This window comes from Salmo salar, chromosome ssa10, assembly GCF_905237065.1.
Source record: "Salmo salar chromosome ssa10, Ssal_v3.1, whole genome shotgun sequence".
Classification (NCBI taxonomy): Eukaryota; Metazoa; Chordata; class Actinopteri; order Salmoniformes; family Salmonidae; genus Salmo; species Salmo salar.
This window is the reverse complement of record NC_059451.1, coordinates 55060-80283: the sequence shown is the minus strand read 5'-3', so window position 1 is coordinate 80283 and position 25224 is coordinate 55060. Positions and strand designations below refer to the sequence as shown.

General features: G+C 44.0%; 1 protein-coding gene across 1 annotated transcript; it reads left to right on the top strand.

Annotated features, from left to right (window-relative positions):
• Positions 1–1357: 1357 nt before the first annotated feature.
• Positions 1358–24072, top strand: LOC123724368 (chromodomain-helicase-DNA-binding protein 1-like). Its single transcript, XM_045687204.1, has 10 exons — positions 1358–1422; positions 4038–4150; positions 4408–4514; positions 8188–8299; positions 11609–11640; positions 11729–11810; positions 14643–14805; positions 17782–17937; positions 18206–18299; positions 23975–24072. The coding sequence occupies exons 2-9, from the start codon at positions 4127–4129 to the stop codon at positions 18220–18222; spliced, it is 693 nt and encodes a 230-aa protein (XP_045543160.1). The 5' UTR covers positions 1358–1422; positions 4038–4126; the 3' UTR covers positions 18223–18299; positions 23975–24072.
• Positions 24073–25224: the final 1152 nt, after the last annotated feature.

Genomic DNA, 25224 nt, shown 5'->3' with positions numbered 1-25224 from the left:
GGTAATAAATGATGAAGGACCCTTCCCATGGCTATGATTCTATCAGGTAATAAATGATGAAGGGCCCTTCCTTCCCATGGGTAGGATTCTATCAGGTAATAAATGATGAAGGACCCTTCCTTCCCATGGCTAGGATTCTATCAGGTAATAAATGATGAAGGACCCTTCCTTCCCATGGCTAGGATTCTATCAGGTAATAAATGATGAAGGACCCTTCCTTCCCATGGCTATGATTCTATCAGGTAATAAATGATGAAGGACCCTTCCTTCCCATGGCTATGATTCTATCAGGTAATAAATGATGAAGGACCCTTCCTTCCCATGGCTATGATTCTATCAGGTAATAAATGATGAAGGGCCCTTCCTTCCCATGGCTATGATTCTATCAGGTAATAAATGATGAAGGACCCTTCCCATGGCTAGGATTCTATCAGGTAATAAATGATGAAGGACCCTTCCTTCCCATGGCTATGATTCTATCAGGTAATAAATGATGAAGGACCCTTCCCATGGCTATGATTCTATCAGGTAATAAATTATGAAGGACCCATCCCATGGCTATGATTCTATCAGGTAATAAATTATGAAGGGCCCTTCCTTCCCATGGCTATGATTCTATCAGGTAATACATGAAGGACAACACTGGAGAGATGGTAGTTGCAGACTCATGTCTATCAGAGCAGAGAGAGGGAAATGGATCACAGAAAGGGAATCTCATTCTGGTTCTGTAAGAAATACAGTCAAGCTTCTCTCTCTCATCTCACACCACAGCAACTACCATGAGTTGGTCTCTCGGTTACAATAAACCAGAGCTAGGCCCAGCCCGAATACATTCTTAGAAAATCAGGTGCGGGCTGAAAATCTACATTTTCACATTAGGCTATGTTTTTTTAGGGGGGGCAGGAGAATTAATGAGGAGGCAACTCGAATTAACACTGACTGCTTTTATTCGAATTTGTACGTTGCAAACGTTGGGAAAAAAATGTCATGCCACGAAAGGTACTAGATCCTCACAAATAGGTTCCTGAATGAAACAGACCAAAACTTAGAGGTGCCGAATCCTATTATTGCCGGATCACATTAAGCACTGGATGGTAGGGAATTTCTTGATTTATTTTCCTTTTTTCATGCAAATTAAAAAGGACTTATACTCCAGTATAGTTGGTGGCGGTAATGCAACGTTTATTGGAGGCCAACAGCCGTTAAACCTCATCAAAGGAGGAGAAGAAGAAGAAGCAGCCGCTCATCTGATCAGGAAGTAAACAATGTTTGGCGCTAAACTTCCTTCCTTGTTGTTTCTCTACAACTTTCCTCTGCTTTTGGAAATATGGCGAGTTTCCCACAGAAAATAAAAAACGAGCATACCGGAAGAAACCAAGAACAGTCTGACTGAAAAAGATTTGCAGAAGTGGGGTTTGCAAGGTTTGTGGTGGGGAATGGTGGCCAAAGTTAATGTAAGTTAATGGTTAGCCTACGACAGAGACTGGTTCTGGTATTTACCGCCATGCCCAACACACTGGATCTGTAGTAGCTAGCTAGCAGTCTAACTTTAATTTTTTTTAAAATTTAGCTAGCAACCTAACGTGTTAGTAAGCACTGGCAGTGTTCAACTAGTAATTAAACGACATTTGCCGTAGCTTGGTGGTATTAGTTGAACTCAATCAATTTTTATTTGTCACATGCGCCGAATATAATGCTTAATTACAAGCTTTTAACCAACAATGTCGTTTTAAGAAAATACCTTAAAAAAAAAAGTAAGAGATAAGAAGAGCAGCATTAAATAACAATAGCGAGGCTATATACAGGGTGTTACGGTACAGAGTCAATGTGGAGGCTATATACAGGGTATTACGGTACAGAGTCAATGTGGGGGCTATATACAGGGGGTACCGGTACAGAGTCAATGTGGGGGCTATATACAGGGTGTTACGGTACAGAGTCAATGTGGAGGCTATATACAGGGGGGTACCGGTACAGAGTCAATGTGGAGGCTATATACAGGGGGTACCGGTACAGAGTCAATGTGGAGGCTATATACAGGGGGGGTACCGGTACAGAGTCAATGTGGAGGCTATATACAGGGGATACCGGTACAGAGTCAATGTGGAGGCTATATACAGGGGGTACCGGTACAGAGTCAATGTGGAGGCTATATACAGGGGGGTACCGGTACAGAGTCAATGTGGAGGCTATATACAGGGGGGTACCGGTACAGAGTCAATGTGGAGGCTATATACAGGGGGGTACCGGTACAGAGTCAATGTGGAGGCTATATACAGGGGGGTACCGGTACAGAGTCTATGTGGAGGCTATATACAGGGGGTACCGGTACAGAGTCAATGTGTAGGCTATATACAGGGGGTACCGGTACAGAGTCAATGTGAGGGGGCACCGGTGACGAGGTAATTGAGATAATATGTACATGTAGGTAGATTTATTAAAGTGACTTACGCATCGATAATAACAGAGAGTAGCAGCAGTGTAGAGGGGGGGAGGGGGCAATGCAAATAGTCTGGGTAGCCATTTGATTAGCTGTTCAGGAGTCCTATGGCTTGGGGATGGAAGCTGTTTAGAAGCCTCTTGGACCTAGACTTGGAGCTCTGGTACCGCTTGCCGTGCGGTAGCAGAGAGAACAGTCTATGATTAGGGTGGCTGGAGTGATTGACAATTTTTAGTGCCTTCCTCTGACACCGCCTGGTATAAAGGTCCTGGATGGCAGGAAGCTTGGCCCAGTGATGTACTGGGCTGTACGCACTACTCTCTGTAGTGCCTTGCTGTCATTCGCTAGAGAAAGAAATCACATCTTTGGTGGTGTTTTCAGTAGTTAGATTAATTAGCTACTTTTTTTGTGTGCCTTGTAGCAGTGTAGCTAACTACTGGAACTACACTACATTTTCTGCAAAAAAGAAGAAATATGGCAGAAAATGCAATCATTTCCTTTCTTTTTTGAAATCAGACCATGCCAAACTCTGAAATAGGATAAACTACACATTCTGTTAACTGGCTCTAGAGCGATGAACTGGCTCTAGAGCGATGATCTAGAGCGATGAACTGAGTCTAGAGCGATGAACTGGGTCTAGAGCGATGAACTGGGTCTAGAGCGATGAACTGGGTCTAGAGCGATGAACTGGGTCTAGCGCGATGAACTGGGTCTAGAGCGATGATCTAGAGCGATGAACTGGGTCTAGAGCGATGAACTGGGTCTAGAGCGATGAACTGGGTCTAGAGCGATGAACTGGGTCTAGAGCGATGAACTGGCTCTAGAGCGATGAACTGGGTCTAGAGCGATGAACTGGCTCTAGAGCGATGAACTGGCTCTAGAGCGATGAACTGGCTCTAGAGCGATGAACTGGCTCTAGAGCGATGAACTGGGTCTAGAGCGATCTCCATTGCCATTTGTGTTCTATGACATTTCATATTTAGAATAATTTTCAAATTAACTTTAGTTCAGTAAACTTTATTAACTTTAGTTCAGTAAACTTTATTAACTTTAGTTCAGTAAACTTTATTAACTTTAGTTCAGTAATTTATATTAACTTTAGTTCAGTAAACTATATTAACTTTAGTTCAGTAATTTATATTAACTTTAGTTAATTAAACGATATTTTTAAAGGGTATATTTAGTGTTAACTTCTAGTGTGAAGTAACTGATAACTTGGTAAACTCTATTTTCAGAATAGCATCCCCAACTCTGTCGGTAGCGTCACTACTTAACGTAAAAGTGTAACAGAATTCTTCAGGAATGTGCCAGATGAATATGATGTCCTAAAGAGTCTTGCTAACTACATTTTACATTTTAGTCATTTAGCAGACGCTCTTATCCAGAGCGACTTACAGTAGTGAATACATTCATTTCATTTCATGCATTTTTTTGTACTGGCCCCCAGTGGGAATCGAACCCACAACCCTGGCGTTGCACACACCATGCTCTACCAACTGAGCCACAACTACTTGGACTTATCTCTCCCAATAGCATTTTTGTTCCGAAATTAGACTCAGACTTGCGTCCAGCCAATCAATGTTGTTGCTTCCTTCAGGGATTCAGTTGCGAGCCTATCAGCTGGACGGAGTGCAGTGGCTCACTCAGTGCCTGGCCAACCAGCAGGGATGTATCCTAGGAGATGAGATGGGCCTGGGCAAGACCTGCCAGGTGAGAGGTTGTTTTCTTCCCCTAAATGGCAGCCTAGAGCTAGGGCTCTGTCCAAAAGTAGTACACTATATAGGGAATAGGTTGCCATTTGGGATACATTCATATTAGTTCTGGAGGACATCCATATAGATACTATCACCTTTTAATACTTATTGGAATTAAAGGTTCAGGTGTATTTTCTTTACTATATTCCAAGGCAATAATATGGATTCTTCTGATGTTGTTCTGTTGTCTTGTCTGTTTTGCCCTTCACTCAGACCATCTCTCTGCTATTGTACATGAGAGGGGCCCTGCGGCAGGACGGCCCGTTCCTGGTCCTCAGCCCACTGTCTGTCATGGACAACTGGAGGAGCGAGATGAAATGGTGAGGAGAACAACCATTTGTCTTATGTCAGATAACGCAACAGCCTTATTAGGCTTCACTGCAGATGTCCACCGTTCCCTATTTAGCGCACTACTGTTGACCAGATCCCTGTAAACTAATGGTGCCCAGGTCATAGGGGGAATTAGTGTCATGCTACGTAATGACTTGGTGTCATGTTACGTAATGACTTGGTGTCATGTTACGTAATGACTTGGTGTCATGTTACGTAATGACTTGGTGTCATGTTACGTAATGACTTGGTGTCATGTTACGTAATGACTTGGTGTCATGCTACGTAATGACTTGGTGTCATGCTACGTAATGACTTGGTGTCATGCTACGTAATGACTTGGTGTCATGTTACGTAATGACTTGGTGTCATGTTACGTAATGACTTGGTGTCATGTTACGTAATGACTTGGTGTCATGTTACGTAATGACTTGGTGTCATGTTACGTAATGACTTGGTGTCATGTTACGTAATGACTTGGTGTCATGCTACGTAATGACTTAGTGTCATGTTAAGTAATGACTTGGTGTCATGTTACGTAATGACTTGGTGTCATGTTACGTAATGACTTGGTGTCATGTTACGTAATGACTTGGTGTCATGTTACGTAATGACTTGGTGTCATGCTACGTAATCACTTGGTGTCATGTTACGTAATGACTTGGTGTCATGTTACGTAATGACTTGGTGTCATGTTACGTAATGACTTGGTGTCATGCTACGTAATGACTTGGTGTCATGCTACGTAATGACTTGGTGTCATGCTACGTAATGACTTAGTGTCATGTTAAGTAATGACTTGGTGTCATGTTACGTAATGACTTGGTGTCATGTTATGTAATGACTTGGTGTCATGCTACGTAATGACTTGGTGTCATGTTAAGTAATGACTTGGTGTCATGCTACGTAATGACTTGGTGTCATGTTACGTAATGACTTGGTGTCATGTTACGTAATGACTTGGTGTCATGTTACGTAATGACTTGGTGTCATGTTACGTAATGACTTGGTGTCATGTTACGTAATGACTTGGTGTCATGCTACGTAATGACTTGGTGTCATGCTACGTAATGACTTGGTGTCACGCTACGTAATGACTTGGTGTCACGTTGCGTAAATGACTTGGTGTCACGCTACGTAAATGACTTGGTGTCACGCTATGTAATGACTTGGTGCCACGCTATGTAATGACTTGGTGCCACGCTAGGTAATGACTTGGTGCCATGCTAGGTAATGACTTGGTGCCATGCTAGGTAATGACTTGGTGCCATGCTACGTAATGACTTGGTGCCATGCTACGTAATGACTTGGTGTCATGCTACGTAATGACTTGGTGTCATGTTCCACAATGACTTGGTGTCATGTTACGTAATGACTTGGTGTCATGCTACGTAATGACTTGGTGTCATGCTACGTAATGACTTGGTGTCATGCTACGTAATGACTTGGTGTCATGCTACGTAATGACTTGGTGTCATGCTACGTAATGACTTGGTGTCATGCTACGTAATGACTTGGTGTCATGTTACGTAATGACTTGGTGTCATGCTACGTAATGACTTGGTGTCATGTTCCACAATGACTTGGTGTCATGTTCCACAATGACTTGGTGTCATGCTACGTAATGACTTGGTGTCATGCTACGTAATGACTTGGTGTCACGCTACGTAATGACTTGGTGTCATGTTACGTAAATGACTTGGTGTCATGTTACGTAAATGACTTGGTGTCACGCTATGTAATGACTTGGTGTCACGTTACGTAATGACTTGGTGTCATGCTACGTAATGACGTGGTGTCATGTTACGTAATGACTTGGTGTCACGCTATGTAATGACTTGGTGTCACGCTATGTAATGACTTGGTGTCACGTTACGTAATGACTTGGTGTCATGCTACGTAATGACTTGGTGTCATGCTACGTAATGACTTGGTGTCATGCTACGTAATGACTTGGTGTCATGCTACGTAATGACTTGGTGTCATGTTACGTAATGACTTGGTGTCATGTTACGTAATGACTTGGTGTCATGTTACGTAATGACTTGGTGTCATGCTACGTAATGACTTAGTGTCATGTTAAGTAATGACTTGGTGTCATGTTACGTAATGACTTGGTGTCATGTTACGTAATGACTTGGTGTCATGTTACGTAATGACTTGGTGTCATGTTACGTAATGACTTGGTGTCATGTTACGTAATGACTTGGTGTCATGCTACGTAATGACTTGGTGTCATGCTACGTAATGACTTGGTGTCATGCTACGTAATGACTTGGTGTCATGCTACGTAATGACTTGGTGTCATGCTACGTAATGACTTGGTGTCATGCTACGTAATGACTTGGTGTCATGCTACGTAATGACTTGGTGTCATGTTACGTAATGACTTGGTGTCATGCTACGTAATGACTTGGTGTCATGTTCCACAATGACTTGGTGTCATGTTCCACAATGACTTGGTGTCATGCTACGTAATGACTTGGTGTCATGCTACGTAATGACTTGGTGTCATGCTACGTAATGACTTGGTGTCACGCTACGTAATGACTTGGTGTCACGCTACGTAATGACTTGGTGTCACGCTACGTAATGACTTGGTGTCACGTTCCGCAATGACTTGGTGTCATGCTACGTAATGACTTGGTGTCATGCTACGTAATGACTTGGTGTCACGCTACGTAATGACTTGGTGTCACGCTACGTAATGACTTGGTGTCACGCTACGTAATGACTTGGTGTCACGCTACGTAATGACTTGGTGTCACGCTACGTAATGACTTGGTGTCACGCTACGTAATGACTTGGTGTCACGCTACGTAATGACTTGGTGTCACGCTACGTAATGACTTGGTGTCACGTTACGTAATGACTTGGTGTCACGCTACGTAATGACTTGGTGTCACGCTACGTAATGACTTGGTGTCACGCTACGTAATGACTTGGTGTCACGCTACGTAAATGACTTGGTGTCACGTTACGTAAATGACTTGGTGTCACGCTATGTAATGACTTGGTGTCACGTTACGTAAATGACTTGGTGTCATGTTACGTAAATGACTTGGTGTCATGTTACGTAAATGACTTGGTGTCATGTTACGTAAATGACTTGGTGTCACGCTATGTAATGACTTGGTGTCACTTTACGTAATGACTTGGTGTCACGTTACGTAATGACTTGGTGTCATGCTACGTAATGACTTGGTGTCATGTTACGTAATGACTTGGTGTCACGCTATGTAATGACTTGGTGTCACGCTATGTAATGACTTGGTGTCACGCTATGTAATGACTTGGTGCCATGCTAGGTAATGACTTGGTGCCATGCTAGGTAATGACTTGGTGCCATGCTAGGTAATGACTTGGTGCCATGCTAGGTAATGACTTGGTGCCATGCTACATAATGTACTGTACACTTTTCTCCGACAATGCAACTGTTTCCTGTTCTTACCATGGTTTCATTTAACCACCAGGCAGAGAGACTCTCACTCTCCACGTTGTGGATACATTGCCTCCTCACTATTGGTCTAATCGTGAGAGTTCAGACATTTTAGTCTGTACGTGTTGTTATGGAAAGCAAAACACGAATGTCCCGCTAATGCAGAATGAGTGCAGAGAGCTAGACCTGCTGTCCTGGTTTGTTACTGTCTGTTGTCTTCCCAGCTTATCCCCCTGTCTCAAGGTGCTGTGTTACTCTGGAGACAAAGACAAGAGAGCAGAGCTGCAAAGGGACATGAACAACACGCACTACCATGTTTTGCTAACTACATATGAGGTACAACACACTACCATGTCCTGCTAACTACATATGAGGTACAACAACACACTACCATGTTCTGCTAACTACATATGAGGTACAACACACTACCATGTTCTGCTAACTACATATGAGGTACAACACATTACCATGTTCTGCTAACTACATATGAGGTACAACAACACACTACCGTGTTCTGCTAACTACATATGAGGTACAACACACTACCATGTTTTGCTAACTACATATGAGGTACAACACACTACCATGTTCTGCTAACTACATATGAAGTACAACAACACACTACCGTGTTCTGCTAACTACATATGAGGTACAACAACACACTACCATGTTCTGCTAACTACATATGAGGTACAACAACAGACTACCGTGTTCTGCTAACTACATATGAGGTACAACACACTACCATGTTCTGCTAACTACATATGAGGTACAACACACTACCATGTTCTGCTAACTACATATGAGGTACAACACACTACCATGTTCTGCTAACTACATATGAGGTACAACAACACACTACCATGTTCTGCTAACTACATATGAGGTACAACAACAGACTACCGTGTTCTGCTAACTACATATGAGGTACAACACACTACCATGTTCTGCTAACTACATATGAGGTACAACAACACACTACCATGTTCTGCTAACTACATATGAGGTACAACAACACACTACCATGTCCTGCTAACTACATATGAGGTACAACACACTACCATGTTCTGCTAACTACATATGAGGTACAACACACTACCATGTTCTGCTAACTACATATGAGGTACAACAACACACTACCGTGTTCTGCTAACTACATATGAGGTACAACACACTACCATGTTCTGCTAACTACATATGAGGTACAACACACTACCATGTTCTGCTAACTACATATGAGGTACGACACACTACCATGTTCTGCTAACTACATATGAGGTACGACACACTACCATGTCCTTCTAACTACATATGAGGTACAACACACTACCGTGTTCTGCTAACTACATATGAGGTACAACACACTACCATGTTCTGCTAACTACATATGAGGTACAACACTACCATGTTCTGCTAACTACATATGAGGTACAACACACACCATGTTCTGCTAACTACATATGAGGTACAACACACTACCATGTTCTGCTAACTACATATGAGGTACAACACATTACCATGTTCTGCTAACTACATATGAGGTACAACAACACACTACCGTGTTCTGCTAACTACATATGAGGTACAACACACTACCATGTTTTGCTAACTACATATGAGGTACAACACACTACCATGTTCTGCTAACTACATATGAGGTACAACACACGACCATGTTCTGCTAACTACATATGAGGTACAACACACGACCATGTTCTGCTAACTACATATGAGGTACAACAACACACTACCATGTTCTGCTAACTACATATGAGGTACAACAACAGACTACCGTGTTCTGCTAACTACATATGAGGTACAACACACTACCATGTTCTGCTAACTACATATGAGGTACAACACACTACCATGTTCTGCTAACTACATATGAGGTACAACAACACACTACCATGTTCTGCTAACTACATATGAGGTACAACAACAGATTACCGTGTTCTGCTAACTACATATGAGGTACAACACACTACCATGTTCTGCTAACTACATATGAGGTACAACAACACACTACCATGTTCTGCTAACTACATATGAGGTACAACAACACACTACCATGTCCTGCTAACTACATATGAGGTACAACACACTACCATGTTCTGCTAACTACATATGAGGTACAAAACACTACCATGTTCTGCTAACTACATATGAAGTACAACACACACCATGTTCTGCTAACTACATATGAGGTACAACACACACCATGTTCTGCTAACTACATATGAGGTACAACACACTACTGTGTTCTGCTAACTACATATGAGGTACAACACACTACCATGTCCTGCTAACTACATATGAGGTACAACACACTACCATGTTCTGCTAACTACATATGAGGTACAACAACACACTACCATGTTCTGCTAACTACATATGAGGTACAACAACACACTACCGTGTTCTGCTAACTACATATGAGGTACAACACACTACCATGTTCTGCTAACTACATATGAGGTACGACACACTACCATGTCCTTCTAACTACATATGAGGTACAACACACTACCGTGTTCTGCTAACTACATATGAGGTACAACAACACACTACCGTGTTCTGCTAACTACATATGAGGTACAACACACTACCATGTTCTGCTAACTACATATGAGGTACAACTTACATCATGTTCTGCTAACTACATATGAGGTACAACACACACCATGTTCTGCTAACTACATATGAGGTACAACACACTACTGTGTTCTGCTAACTACATATGAGGTACAACACACTACCATGTTCTGCTAACTACATATGAGGTACAACAACACACTACCATGTTCTGCTAACTACATATGAGGTACAACAACACACTACCATGTTCTGCTAACTACATATGAAGTACAACACACACCATGTTCTGCTAACTACATATGAGGTACAACACACACCATGTTCTGCTAACTACATATGAGGTACAACACACACCATGTTCTGCTAACTACATATGAGGTACAACACACTACCGTGTTCTGCTAACTACATATGAGGTACAACACACTACCGTGTCCTGCTAACTACATATGAGGTACAACAACACACTACCATGTTCTGCTAACTACATATGAGGTACAACAACACACTACCATGTTCTGCTAACTACATATGAGGTACAACAACACACTACCGTGTTCTGCTAACTACATATGAGGTACAACACACTACCATGTTCTGCTAACTACATATGAGGTACGACACACTACCGTGTCCTTCTAACTACATATGAGGTACAACACACTACCGTGTTCTGCTAACTACATATGAGGTACAACAACACACTACCGTGTTCTGCTAACTACATATGAGGTACAACACACTACCATGTTCTGCTAACTACATATGAGGTACGACACACTACCATGTCCTTCTAACTACATATGAGGTACAACACACTACCGTGTTCTGCTAACTACATATGAGGTACAAAAACACACTACCGTGTTCTGCTAACTACATATGAGGTACAACACACTGCCATGTTCTGCTAACTACATATGAGGTGATGATAATTGATTGGAAATGCTGTCTAAAGTCTGTAGCAAGTCGATACACTTTTCCCTATGTTATCCATTATTGACATTCTCAACACTGAACATGTTTTCTAATTTCTCTCATCGTCAGCTCTGTATCAAAGATGCCTCATTCCTGAAAAGGTGAGTCTGCAATCACTATTCCACTACTGTCAGCATTTCAAACCACAGTCAGTCAAGCATCCAGAACTAACTCGTCTCTGTTCTGCAGGAGGAAGTGGAAAATCTTGGTAGTTGATGAGGCTCACAGATTGAAGAACCAAAACTCCCTGTTGCACAAAATCCTGATGGAGGTATGACTACTACTACTACTACTACCACTACTACTACTACTACTACTGCTACTGCTACTGCTGATACTACTGCTGCTACTACTACTACTACTGCTACACCTACTACATCTACTACTACTGCTACTACTGCTGATACTACTACTACTGCTACACCTGCTACACCTACTACTGATACTACTGCTACTACTACAACTACTACTACTGCTGATACTACTGCTGCTATTACTACTACTGCTGATACTACTACTGCTACTGCTGATACTACTGCTGATACTACTGCTGCTACTACTACTGCTGCTACTACTGCTGCTACTACTACTACTACTGCTACTGCTACTGCTGATACTACTGATACTACTACTGCTACTGCTACTGCTGATACTACTGCTACTGCTGATACTACTGCTGCTACTACTACTACTACTACTGCTGCTACTGCTCCTACTGCTGCTACTGCTCCTACTACTGCTACTGCTACTACTGCTGCCACTGCTGCCACTGCTACTACTGCTGCTACTACTGCTACTCCTACTACTACTACTACTGATACTGCTACTGCTACTACTTTTGATACTGCTACTACTTTTGATACTGCTACTGCTGCTACTACTACTGCTACCACTACTGCTGCTGCTACTACTGCTACTACTACTACTACTACTGATACTGCTACTACTACTACTACTACTACTGCTGCTGCTACAACTACTACTACTACTGCTGCTACAACTACTACTGATACTGCTGCTACTGATACTGCTTCTACTACTGCTGCCACTGCTACTACTGCTGCTACTACTACTACTGCTCCAACTACTACTACTGCTGCTACTACTGCTGCTACTGCTGCCACTGCTACTACTGCTGCTACTACTGCTACTCCTACTACTACTACTACTACTACTACTACTACTTTTGATACTGCTACTACTTTTGATACTGCTACTGCTGCTACTACTACTGCTACCACTACTGCTGCTACTACTGCTGCTACTACTGCTACTGCTACTACTACTACTACTACTACTACTACTACTGCTGCTACTACTACTACTACTGCTGCTACTACTACTACTACCGCTGCTGCTACTACTACTACTACTGCTGCTGCTACTGCTGCTACTGCTGCTTCTCCAACCGTCACCCAGTCTACGTTCCTTCTCCTACCGTCACCCAGTCTACGTTCCTTCTCCTACCGTCACCCAGTCTACGTTCTTTCTCCTACCGTCACCCAGTCTACGTTCCTTCTCCTACCGTCTCCCAGTCTACGTTCCTTCTCCTACCGTCACCCAGTCTACGTTCCTTCTCCTACCGTCTCCCAGTCTACGTTCTTTCTCCTACCGTCACCCAGTCTACGTTCTTTCTCCTACCGTCACCCAGTCTACGTTCCTTCTCCTACCGTCACCCAGTCTACGTTCCTTCTCCTACCGTCACCCAGTCTACGTTCCTTCTCCTACCGTCTCCCAGTCTACGTTCCTTCTCCTACCGTCTCCCAGTCTACGTTCCTTCTCCTACCGTCTCCCAGTCTACGTTCCTTCTCCTACCGTCACCCAGTCTACGATCCTTCTCCTACCGTCACCCAGTCTACGTTCCTTCTCCTACCGTCACCCAGTCTACGTTCCTTCTCCTACCGTCACCCAGTCTACGTTCCTTCTCCTACCGTCACCCAGTCTACGTTCCTTCTCCTACCGTCTCCCAGTCTACGTTCCTTCTCCTACCGTCTCCCAGTCTACGTTCCTTCTCCTACCGTCTCCCAGTCTACGTTCCTTCTCCTACCGTCACCCAGTCTACGTTCCTTCTCCTACCGTCACCCAGTCTACGTTCCTTCTCCTACCGTCTCCCAGTCTACGTTCCTTCTCCTACCGTCTCCCAGTCTACGTTCCTTCTCCTACCGTCTCCCAGTCTACGTTCCTTCTCCTACCGTCTCCCAGTCTACGTTCCTTCTCCTACCGTCTCCCAGTCTACGTTCCTTCTCCTGCCGTCTCCCAGTCTACGTTCCTTCTCCTACCGTCTCCCAGTCTACGTTCCTTCTCCTACCGTCACCCAGTCTACGTTCCTTCTCCAACTGTCACCCAGTCTACGTTCTTTCTCCTACCGTCACCCAGTCTACGTTCCTTCTCCTACCGTCTCCCAGTCTTTGTTCCTTCTCCTACCGTCTCCCAGTCTACGTTCCTTCTCCTACCGTCTCCCAGTCTTTGTTCCTTCTCCAACCGTCTCCCAGTCTACGTTCTTTCTCCTACCGTCTCCCAGTCTACGTTCCTTCTCCTACCGTCACCCAGTCTACGTTCCTTCTCCTACCGTCACCCAGTCTACGTTCCTTCTCTTACCGTCACCCAGTCTACGTTCCTTCTCCAACCGTCACCCAGTCTACGTTCCTTCTCCTACCGTCTCCCAGTCTTTGTTCCTTCTCCAACCGTCTCCCAGTCTTTGTTCCTTCTCCAACCGTCACCCAGTCTTTGTTCCTTCTCCTACCGTCTCCCAGTCTACGTTCCTTCTCCAACCGTCTCCCAGTCTTTGTTCCTTCTCCTGCCGTCTCCCAGTCTACGTTCCTTCTCCTACCGTCTCCCAGTCTACGTTCCTTCTCCTGCCGTCACCCAGTCTACGTTCCTTCTCCTGCCGTCACCCAGTCTACGTTCCTTCTCCTACCGTCACCCAGTCTACGTTCCTTCTCCTACCGTCACCCAGTCTACGTTCCTTCTCCTACCGTCTCCCAGTCTACGTTCCTTCTCCAACTGTCACCCAGTCTACGTTCCTTCTCCTGCCGTCTCTCAGTCTACGTTCCTTCTCCTGCCGTCACCTGGTCTACCACCGGTTTCACTGTTTCTCTTGTAGTTCTCTCTGGATTTCAGAGTGCTGCTGACAGGAACTCCTATCCAGAACAACCTGACGGAGCTTTACAGCCTCCTGTCGTTCGTCCAGCCCAGTCTCTTCCCCATAGACCAGACCGAGGACTTCACTAACACTTACAACCAGGTCCAGACACAACCGACTCTAGGTAGGACACTACACGAGTGTGTGTGAGATAACATGCTAGATAGGATGACACTCCTACACAACTCGAGATTGCAACACCTGGAGGCTAAGCTTCCCCTAAAGTAAATGGTAAAAATGATATAGTCTAATTAGACTTCTCCTGTCTATACATAAATAAATACAATCATTCAAAATAGCATAACCTACAGTCGATATTGGCCTGCAGTTTGGGCAGCGCTGAAAATACCACGGGAAAAACATAGCCATTAGCTTTCCAAACTATTTCTATTAAAAACAAGAATATAGACTCTAATCAATTCTTTAGTTCTCAACTTTGTTGAGTGAACAGTATAGCCCATCTTATTGGCACCAACGGAGAGCATCGGCCATATCCCCGGTGAAGTGCCCACATTCACTCTATCATTGTTGTGTCAGAAGCCCCATGAAAGTTTTGTTTTTGGACGATTTACCTCCTCCAGATCAGATGGGCGTCTCCCCTTCTCATAGGCCTATTATATGGACCAATGTCGTTTTTATTGATTGTTTGTCAGTGTCAGTAGAGTAGGCTACCCTGTGATTTTGTAGATTAAAAAAAAAGTTATTAGCCTAAAGTATGACTATCCAATTTACTCAGCACACTTTTTGATAATGTGATATCTTACACGCAGTACAGTGTTAGAACACCTGCTTTTTCCATGACATAGACTGACCAGGTGAATCCAGGTGAAAGCTATGATCCCTTATTGATGTCCACTTGTTAAATCCACTACAATCAGTGTAGATGAAGGGGAGGAGGCAGGTTAAAGAAGGATTTTTAAGCTTCGAGACAATTGAAATATGGATTCGGAAAGTATTCAGACACCTTGACCTTTTCCACATTATGTTACGTTACAGCCTTTTTCTAAAATGTATTAAATCATTTTTTCCCTCATCAATCTACACACAATACCCCATAATGACAAAGCAAAAACAGGTTTTTAGACATTTTTGCATATTTATAAAAAAAATCTAAAACTGAAAAATCACATTTACATAAGTATTCAGACCCTTTACTCAGTACTTTGTTTAAACACTTTTGGCAGTGATTACAGCCTGGATTATTCTTGGGTATGACGCTACAAGCTTGGCACACCTTTATTTGGGGAGTTTCTCCCATTCTTCTCTGCAGATCCTCTCAAGCTCTGTCAGGTTGGATGGGGAGCGTCGCTGCACAGCTATTTTCAGGTCTCAAGAGATGTTCGATCGGGTTCAAATCCGGGCTCTGGATGGGCCACTCAAGGACATTCAGAGACTTGTCCCTAAGCCATTCCTGTGTTGTCTTTGCTGTGTGCTTAGGGTCGTTGTCCTGTTGGAAGGTGAACCTTTACCCCAGTCTAAGGTCCTGAGCGCTCTGGAGCAGGTTTTCATCAAGGATCTCACTGTACAATGCGCCGTTCATCTTTCTCTCGATCCTGACTAGTCTCTCAGTCCCTGCCGCTGAAAAACATCCCCACAGCATGATGCTGCCACCACCATGCTTCACCGTAGGGATGGTGCCAGGTTTCCTTCAGACAAGACGCCAAAAAGTTCAATCTTGGTTTCATCAGACCACAGAATCTTGTCTTTAATTGCCTTTTGGCAAACTCCAGGCTGTCTGTCATGTGCCTTTTACTGAGGAGTGGTTTCCGTCTGGCCACTGTACCATAAAGGCCTGATAGGTGGCGTACTGCAGAGATGGTTGTCCTTCTGGAAGATTCTCCACAGAGGAGCTCTGGAGCTCTGTCAGTGACCATTGGGTTCTTGGTCACCTCCCTGACCATGGCCCTTCTCCTCCGATTGCTCAGTTTGGCCGGTCGGCCAGCTCTAGGAAAAGTCTTGGTGGTTCCAAACTTCATCCATTTAAGAATGATGGAGGCCACTGTGTTCTTGGGATCTTCAATGCTGCAGAAATGTTTTGGTATCCTTCCCCAGATCTGTGCCTCGACACAATCCTGTCTCAGAGCTCTAAGGACAATTCCTTTGACCTCATGGCTTGGTTTTTGCTCTGACATGAACTGTCAACTGTGGGACCTTATATAGACAAGTGTGTACCTTTCCAAATCATGTCCAATCAATTGAATTTACCACAGGTGGATTCCAATCAAGTTGTAGAAACATCTCAAGGATGATCAATGGAAACGGGATGCACCTGAGCTCAATTTCGAGTCTCATAGCAAAGGGTCTGAATACTTATGTAAATGAGGTATTTATGTTTTAAATTTGTAAAAAATGTCTAAGACTGTTTTCACTTTGTCATTATGGGGTATTGTGTGTAGATTGATGAGGAAAATAATTAACTCAATCAATTTTAGAATAAGGCTGTAACGTCAAAAAATGAGGAAAAAGTCAAAGGGTAAAAATGTATGTCCAATTGAACAGGGTATAGTAGTAGGTGCCAGGCGCACCGGTCTGTGTGTCAAGAACTGTAACACTACGGGGTTTTTCACACTCAACACTTTCCGCGTTTATCAAGAATGGCCCACCACCTCAAAGGATATCCAGCCAAGTTGACACAACTGTGGGAAGCATTGGAGTCAACGTGTTCCCAGCATCCCTGTGGAAACGCTGTTGAAAGCTTGTAGAGTCCGTACCCTGACGAATCGAGGCTGTTCTGAGGGCACAAAAGGTGGTGCGAGTCAATATTCGGAAGGTGTTCCTTTTTGTACACTCAGTGTCTTTGTTGGCAGGTTGTTATGGTACAGAAGTACAGTATGGAACAGGAACACGGTTTTTAGTGCCGTCCCAAATGACACCCTATTCCCTATATAGTGAGCTACTTTTGACCAGTCCAGGTGTCCAGACCGGTTGGCCACTGCCATATGTGTACTTTTTTTTTTTAATTATTTGATGGAACCTTTTTTATTTATCCAGGAAGTCCCATTTTTGAAACCAAGAGGGCAGCTCCATCATTGTGATAAATACTGAATCTCTGTGAACCCTACATGTCTAACAGCAGTATTCTCTGTATATCTCTCTCCAGCCAGTGATCTCCAGAGAGTGCTGCAGCCCTTCCTGCTGAGGAGGGTAAAGGCTGAGGTAGCAGCTGACCTCCCCGTGAAGACAGAGATCCTGATGTACCACGGCCTGTCTGCCCTGCAGAAGAGATATTATAAAGCTATACTCATGAAAGACCTGTGTGAGACTAACATGAACCTGATCTAAAATTTAAGTTAGGAAATTCTAGCCCTGATCGACTGTCCGTTTCTGCTCTCTTGCCAACTTGTCTTTATGGAATGGTCAAAGCTAAACAGTTTTAGGTTTGGCTTGCCAGTGACGGCAATGGAGTTGGTAAGAGCACAAACAGATGAGCAACCAAAGAAAAAGATAATACTTTTATTCAACTTAAACTAAACCCTTTCCATTGGGAAACAACTGACAGTCGCTAACTGTTGTTGTGTTTCTAGATGCCTTCGGGGAATGAGCAGGGCAACAAGACCAGACTGCTTAATATACTGATGCAGCTCCGGAAGTGTGTGGACCACCCCTACCTGTTTAATGGTGAGATCCTATTGGTTTAGAACTGTGTGGACCACCCTTACCTGTTTGATGGTGAGATCCTATTGGTTTAGAGCTGTGTGGACAACCCTTACCTGTTTGATGGTGAGATCCTATTGGTTTAGAGCTGTGTGGACCACCCCTACCTGTTTCATGGTGATATCCTATTGGTTTAGAGCTGTGTGGACCACCCTTACATGTTTGATGGTGAGATCCTATTGGTTTAGAGCTGTGTGGACCACCCCTACCTGTTTGATGGTGAGATCCTATTGGTTTAGAGCTGTGTGGACCACCCCTACCTGTGTGATGGTGAGATCCTATTGGGTTAGAGCTGTGTGGACCACCCCTACCTGTTTGATGGTGAGATCCTATTGGTTTAGAGCTGTGTGGACCACCCCTACCTGTTTCATGGTGATATCCTATTGGTTTAGAGCTGTGTGGACCACCCTTACATGTTTGATGGTGAGATCCTATTGGTTTAGAGCTGTGTGGACCACCCCTACCTGTTTGATGGTGAGATCCTATTGGGTTAGAGCTGTGTGGACCACCCCTACCTGTTTGATGGTGAGATCCTATTGGTTTAGAGCTGTGTGGACCACCCCTACCTGTTTGATGGTGAGATCCTATTGGTTTAGAGCTGTGTGGACCACCCCTACCTGTTTGATGGTGAGATCCTATTGGTTTAGAGCTGTGTGGACCACCACTACCTGTTTGATGGTGAGATCCTATTGGTTTAGAGCTGTGTGAACAAGCCCTACCTGTTTGATGGTGAGATCCTATTGGTTTAGAGCTGTGTGGACCACCCCTACCTGTTTGATGGTGAGATCCTATTGGTTTAGAGCTGTGTGGACCACCCTACCTGTGTGATGGCGAGATCCTATTGGTTTAGAGCTGTGTGGACCACCCCTACCTGTGTGATGGCGAGATCCTATTGGGTTAGAGCTGTGTGGACCACCCCTACCTGTTTGATGGTGAGATCCTATTGGTTTAGAGCTGTGTGGACCACCCCTACCTGTTTGATGGTGAGATCCTATTGGTTTAGAGCTGTGTGAACCACCCCTACCTGTTTGATGGTGAGATCCTATTTGTTTAGAGCTGTGTGGACCACCCCTATCTGTTTGATGGTGAGATCCTATTGGTTTAGAGCTGTGTGGACCACCCCTACCTGTTTGATGGTGAGATCCTATTGGTTTAGAGCTGTGTGGACCACCCCTACCTGTTTGATGGTGAGATCCTATTGGTTTAGAGCTGTGTGGACCACCCCTACCTGTTTGATGGTGAGATCCTATTGGTTTAGAGCTGTGTGGACCACCCCTACCTGTTTTATGGTGAGATCCTATTGGTTTAGAGCTGTGTGGACCACCCCTACCTGTTTAATGGTGTGATCCTATTGGTTTAGAGCTGTGTGGACCACCCCTACCTGTTTGATGGTGAGATCCTATTGGTTTAGAGCTGTGTGGACCACCCCTACCTGTTTGATGGTGAGATCCTATTGGTTTAGAGCTGTGTGGACCACCCCTACCTGTTTGATGGTGAGATCCTATTGGTTTAGAGCTGTGTGGACCACCCCTACCTGTTTGATGCTATCTTGTAGGCAGCACTGAGCATTAACCCTAACCTTTACTACTGGAGATGGAGGGACTGTGTCAAGCTTTCATCTCCTCTCCTTTCAGGGCTCCAGACTGCAACCGTTCAGTCACATTTTGCAACCCTTTTGACTTGGCTGTACGCGTAAAAGAAATGTGTTGGTTGGCTCAGTACAGAGCTGCACGTTCTACATGGTCACCTCACTCAAAACCAGGATTTGGTCAAACAGTAAAGCACATTATCCTCATGATTCCTGTAATGAAAATGGCTGCCTGCCTGCCCCTCTATCTGTTTCGCTGTGGCCTACTGCTATGTCGAGCCATTCTCTCTCCTTTAGATTAATACATGGCTACTAGCAGTGGCTGTATTTAGCGATCTAGCTACTGTTAGATTAATACATGGCAACTAGCAGTGGCTGTATTTAGCAATAGCGATCTAGCTACTGTTAGATTAATACATGGCTACTAGCAGTGGCTGTATTTAGCGATCTAGCTACTGTTAGATTAATACATGGCTACTAGCAGTGGCTGTATTTAGCAATAGCGATCTAGCTACTGTTAGATTAATACATGGCTACTAGCAGTGGCTGTATTTAGCGATAGCGATCTAGCTACTGTTAGATTAATACATGGCTACTAGCAGTGGCTGTATTTAGTGATAGCGATCTAGCTACTGTTAGATTAATACGTGGCTGTATTTAGCGATAGCGATCTAGCTACTGTTAGATTAATACATGGCTACTAGCAGTGGCTGTATATAGCGATCTAGCTACTGTTAGATTAATACGTGGCTATATTTAGAGAGAGCGATCTAGCTACTGTTAGATTAATACATGGCTACTAGCAGTGGCTGTATTTAGCGATAGCGATCTAGCTACTGTTAGATTAATACATGGCTACTAGCAGTGGCTGTATTTAGAGAGAGCGATCTAGCTACTGTTAGATTAATACATGGCTACTAGCAGTGGCTGTATTTAGCGATAGCGATCTAGCTACTGTTAGATTAATACGTGGCTATATTTAGAGAGAGCGATCTAGCTACTGTTAGATTAATACATGGCTACTAGCAGTGGCTGTATTTAGCGATAGCGATCTAGCTACTGTTAGATTAATACATGGCTACTAGCAGTGGCTGTATTTAGCGATAGCGATCTAGCTACTGTCAGATTAATACATGGCTACTATCAGTGGCTGTATTTAGCGTTAGCGATCTAGCTACTGTTAGATTAATACATGGCTACTAGCAGTGGCTGTATTTAGAGATAGCGATCTAGCTACTGTTTTTTGAGTTTCCACTCACGCGATGAATTAGCCCAAAATAAATTAGCTTATGGTATTAATTTGGTGCACATAAAGGTGCAGGCACTTCACTTATATACACTACCGTTCAAAAGTTTGGGGTCACTTGGAAATGTCCTTGTTTTTGAAAGAAAAGCAAAAAAAAAAACATTTTTTCATCCATTTTTTAAATTACTTCAAATTGATCAGAAATACAGTGTAGACATTGTTAATATTGTAAATGACTTTTGTAGCTGGAAACGGCAGATTTTTAATGGAATATCTACACAGGCGTACAGAGGCCCATTATCAGCAACCATCACTCCTGTGTTCCAATGGCACGTTGTGTTAGCTAATCCAAGTTTATCTTTTTAAAAGGCTAATTGATCATTAGAAAACCCTTTTGCAATTATGTTAGCACAGCTGAAAACTGTTGTTCTGATTAAAGAAGCAATACAACTGGCCTTCTTTAGACTAGTTGAGTATCTGGAGCATCAGCATTTGTGGGTTTGATTACAGGCTCAAAATGGCCAGAAACAAAGCCCTTTCTTCTGAAACTCGACAGTCTATTCTTGTTCTGAGATATGAAGGCTATTCTATGCAGAAATTGCCAAGAAACTGAAGATCTGGTACCACGCTGTGTACTACTCCCTTCACAGAACAACGCAAACTGGCTCTAACCAGAATAGAAAGAGGAGTGGGAGGCCCCGGTGCACAACTGAGCAAGAGGACAAGTACATTAGAGTGTCTAGTTGGAGAAACAGGCGCCTCACAAGTCCTCAACTGGCAGCTTCATTAAATAGTACCCGCAAAACACCAGTCTCAACGTCAACAGCGAAGAGGCGACTTCAGGATGCTGGCCTTCTAGGCAGAGTTGCAAAGAAAAGCCATATCTCAGACTGGCCAATAAAAATAAAAGATTAAGATGGGCAAAATAACACAGACATTGGACAGAGGAACTCTGCCTAAAAGGCCAGCATCCCGGAGTCGCCTCTTCACTGTTGACGTTGAGACTGGTGGTAGACAAATGAAAATGTAATTTTCTGGCAACAGCTCTGGTGGACATTCATGCAGTCAGCATGCCATTTGCACGCTCCCTAAAAACTTGAGACAACTGTGGCATTGTGTTGTGTGACAACTGCACATTTTAGAATGGCCTTTTTATTATCATGCTGCTTAATCAGCTTCATATGCCACACCTGTCAGGTGGATGGAAATGCTCACTAACAGGGATGTAAACAAATTTGTGCATAAAATTTGAGCGAAATAAGCTTTTTGTGCGTATGGAAAATATCTGGGATCGGTCACACCCTGATCTGTTTAACCTGTCTTTGTGCTTGTCTCAACTCCCCTGCAGGTGTCGCCCATCTCAGTGGGCTCCCGAGTGGTGCAGAGTGGTGCAGAGTGGTACAGCCTGGATTCGAACCAGGGTGTCTGTAGTGACGCCTCAAGCACTGAGATGCAGTGTCTTAGACCGCTGCACCACTCGGGGAGCCCACTGAGATGCAGTGCCTTGGACCGCTGCACCACTCGGGAGCCCACTGAGATGCAGTGCCTTAGACCGCTGCATCTCAGTGGGCTCCTGAGTGGTGCAGCGGTCTAAGGCACTGCATCTCAGTGGGCTCCCGAGTGGTGCAGCGGTCTAAGACACTGCATCTCAGTGGGCTCCCTAGTGGTGCAGCGGTCTAAGGCACTGCATCTCAGTGGGCTCCCGAGTGGTGCAGCGGTCTAAGACACTGCATCTCAGTGGGCTCCCTAGTGGTGCAGCGGTCTAAGGCACTGCATCTCAGTGGGCTCCCGAGTGGTGCAGCGGTCTAAGACACTGCATCTCAGTGCTTGAGGCGTCACTACAGACACCCTGGTTCGAATCCAGGCTGTATCACAACTGGCCGTGATTGGGAGCCCCATAGGGCGGCGCACAATTGGCCCAGCGTCGTCTGGGTTTGGTTGGTGTAGGCGTTCATTGTAAATAAAAATTAGTTCTTAACTGACTTGCCCTAGTTAAATAAAGGTTAAATAAATATAAGTATGATCATTTTATTTGTATACAACAAATAGTGTCTCATAAGCCTGTGTGGGCTGGGCATCTTGAAGATCCATGACACTATAATAAAATAAGTCAATCAAATCTATTGAAACAAATCAAAACATTCTGGAGCCCTATTTTAACAGTAAAATATAACAGCAGTAGGTTAATGGTCAACCCAACATGCATGACAATCACTGGATTATGTTGCACATTCAAATATGTTGAATCACAGACTGAATGATGAAACAACATTTTTCTACCATCTCAGTAGTATATTACACGTTTTAATAAAGCTCCGTGAATTACTTTATAAGACGACACAGAATTGATCAAAATGTATTTTGGTCCGACCAAATCATGGGCTGGTGCCGCTAATTGAAAAAGGTGAATGGCGCCAGGGGGAAATGTTTAACTGGAGACGCTAATTGAAAAAGGTGAATGGCGCCAGGGGGAAATGTTTAACTGGAGACGCTAATTGAAAAAGGTGAATGGCGCCAGGGGGAAATGTTTAACTGGAGACGCTAATTGAAAAAGGTGAATGGCGCCAGGGGGAAATGTTTAACTGGAGCCGCTAATTGAAAAAGGTGAATGGCACCAGGGGGAAATGTTTAACTGGAGACGCTAATTGAAAAGGTGAATGGCGCCAGGGGGAAATGTTTAACTGGAGCCGCTAATTAAAAAAGGTGAATGGCGCCAGGGGGAAATGTTTAACTGGAGCCGCTAATTGAAAAGGTGAATGGCGCCAGGGGGAAATGTTTAACTGGAGTCCTGCCTTTCCTCTCTAGGTGTGGAACCAGAGCCGTTTGAGATGGGAGAGCATCTGATCCAGGCTAGTGGGAAACTCTGTCTGCTGGACAGCATGCTTGCATACCTGCACCAAGGGTCAGTCTCTCTCTCAGGGAGATATAACACTGAGCACTGAGGGAGAACTATAACACTGAGCACTGAGGGAGAACTATAACACTGAGCACTAAGGGAGAACTATAACACTGAGCACTAAGGGAGAACTATAACACTGAGCACTAAGGGAGAACTATAACACTGAGCACTAAGGGAGAACTATAACACTGAGCACTAAGGGAGAACTATAACACTGAGCACTAAGGGAGAACTATAACACTGAGCACTAAGGGAGAACTATAACACTGAGCACTAAGGGAGAACTATAACACTGAGCACTAAGGGAGAACTATAACACTGAGCACTAAGGGAGAACTATAACACTGAGCACTAAGGGAGAACTATAACACTGAGCACTAAGGGGAAGAACTATAACACTGAGCACTAAGGGAGAACTATAACACTGAGCACTAAGGGAGAACTATAACACTGAGCACTAAGGGAGAACTATAACACTGAGCACTAAGGGAGTATAACTATAACACTGAGCACTAAGGGAGAAACTATAACACTGAGCACTAAGGGAGAACTATAACACTGAGCACTAAGGGAGAACTATAACACTGAGCACTAAGGGGAGATCTATAACACTGAGCGCTAAGGGAGATCTATAACACTGAGCACTAAGGGGAGAACTATAACACTGAGCACTAAGGGAGAAGAACTATAACACTGAGCACTAAGGGAATGGAACTATAACACTGAGCACTAAGGGAGAGAACTATAACACTGAGCACTAAGGGAGAACTATAACACTGAGCACTAAGGGAGAACTATAACACTGAGCACTAAGGGAGAACTATAACACTGAGCACTAAGGGAGAACTATAACACTGAGCACTAAGGGAGAACTATAACACTGAGCACTAAGGGAGAACTATAACACTGAGCACTAAGGGAGAACTATAACACTGAGCACTAAGGGAGAACTATAACACTGAGCACTAAGGGAGAACTATAACACTGAGCACTAAGGGAGAACTATAACACTGAGCACTAAGGGAGAACTATAACACTGAGCACTAAGGGAGAACTATAACACTGAGCACTAAGGGAGAACTATAACACTGAGCACTAAGGGAGAACTATAACACTGAGCACTAAGGGAGAACTATAACACTGAGCACTATGGGAG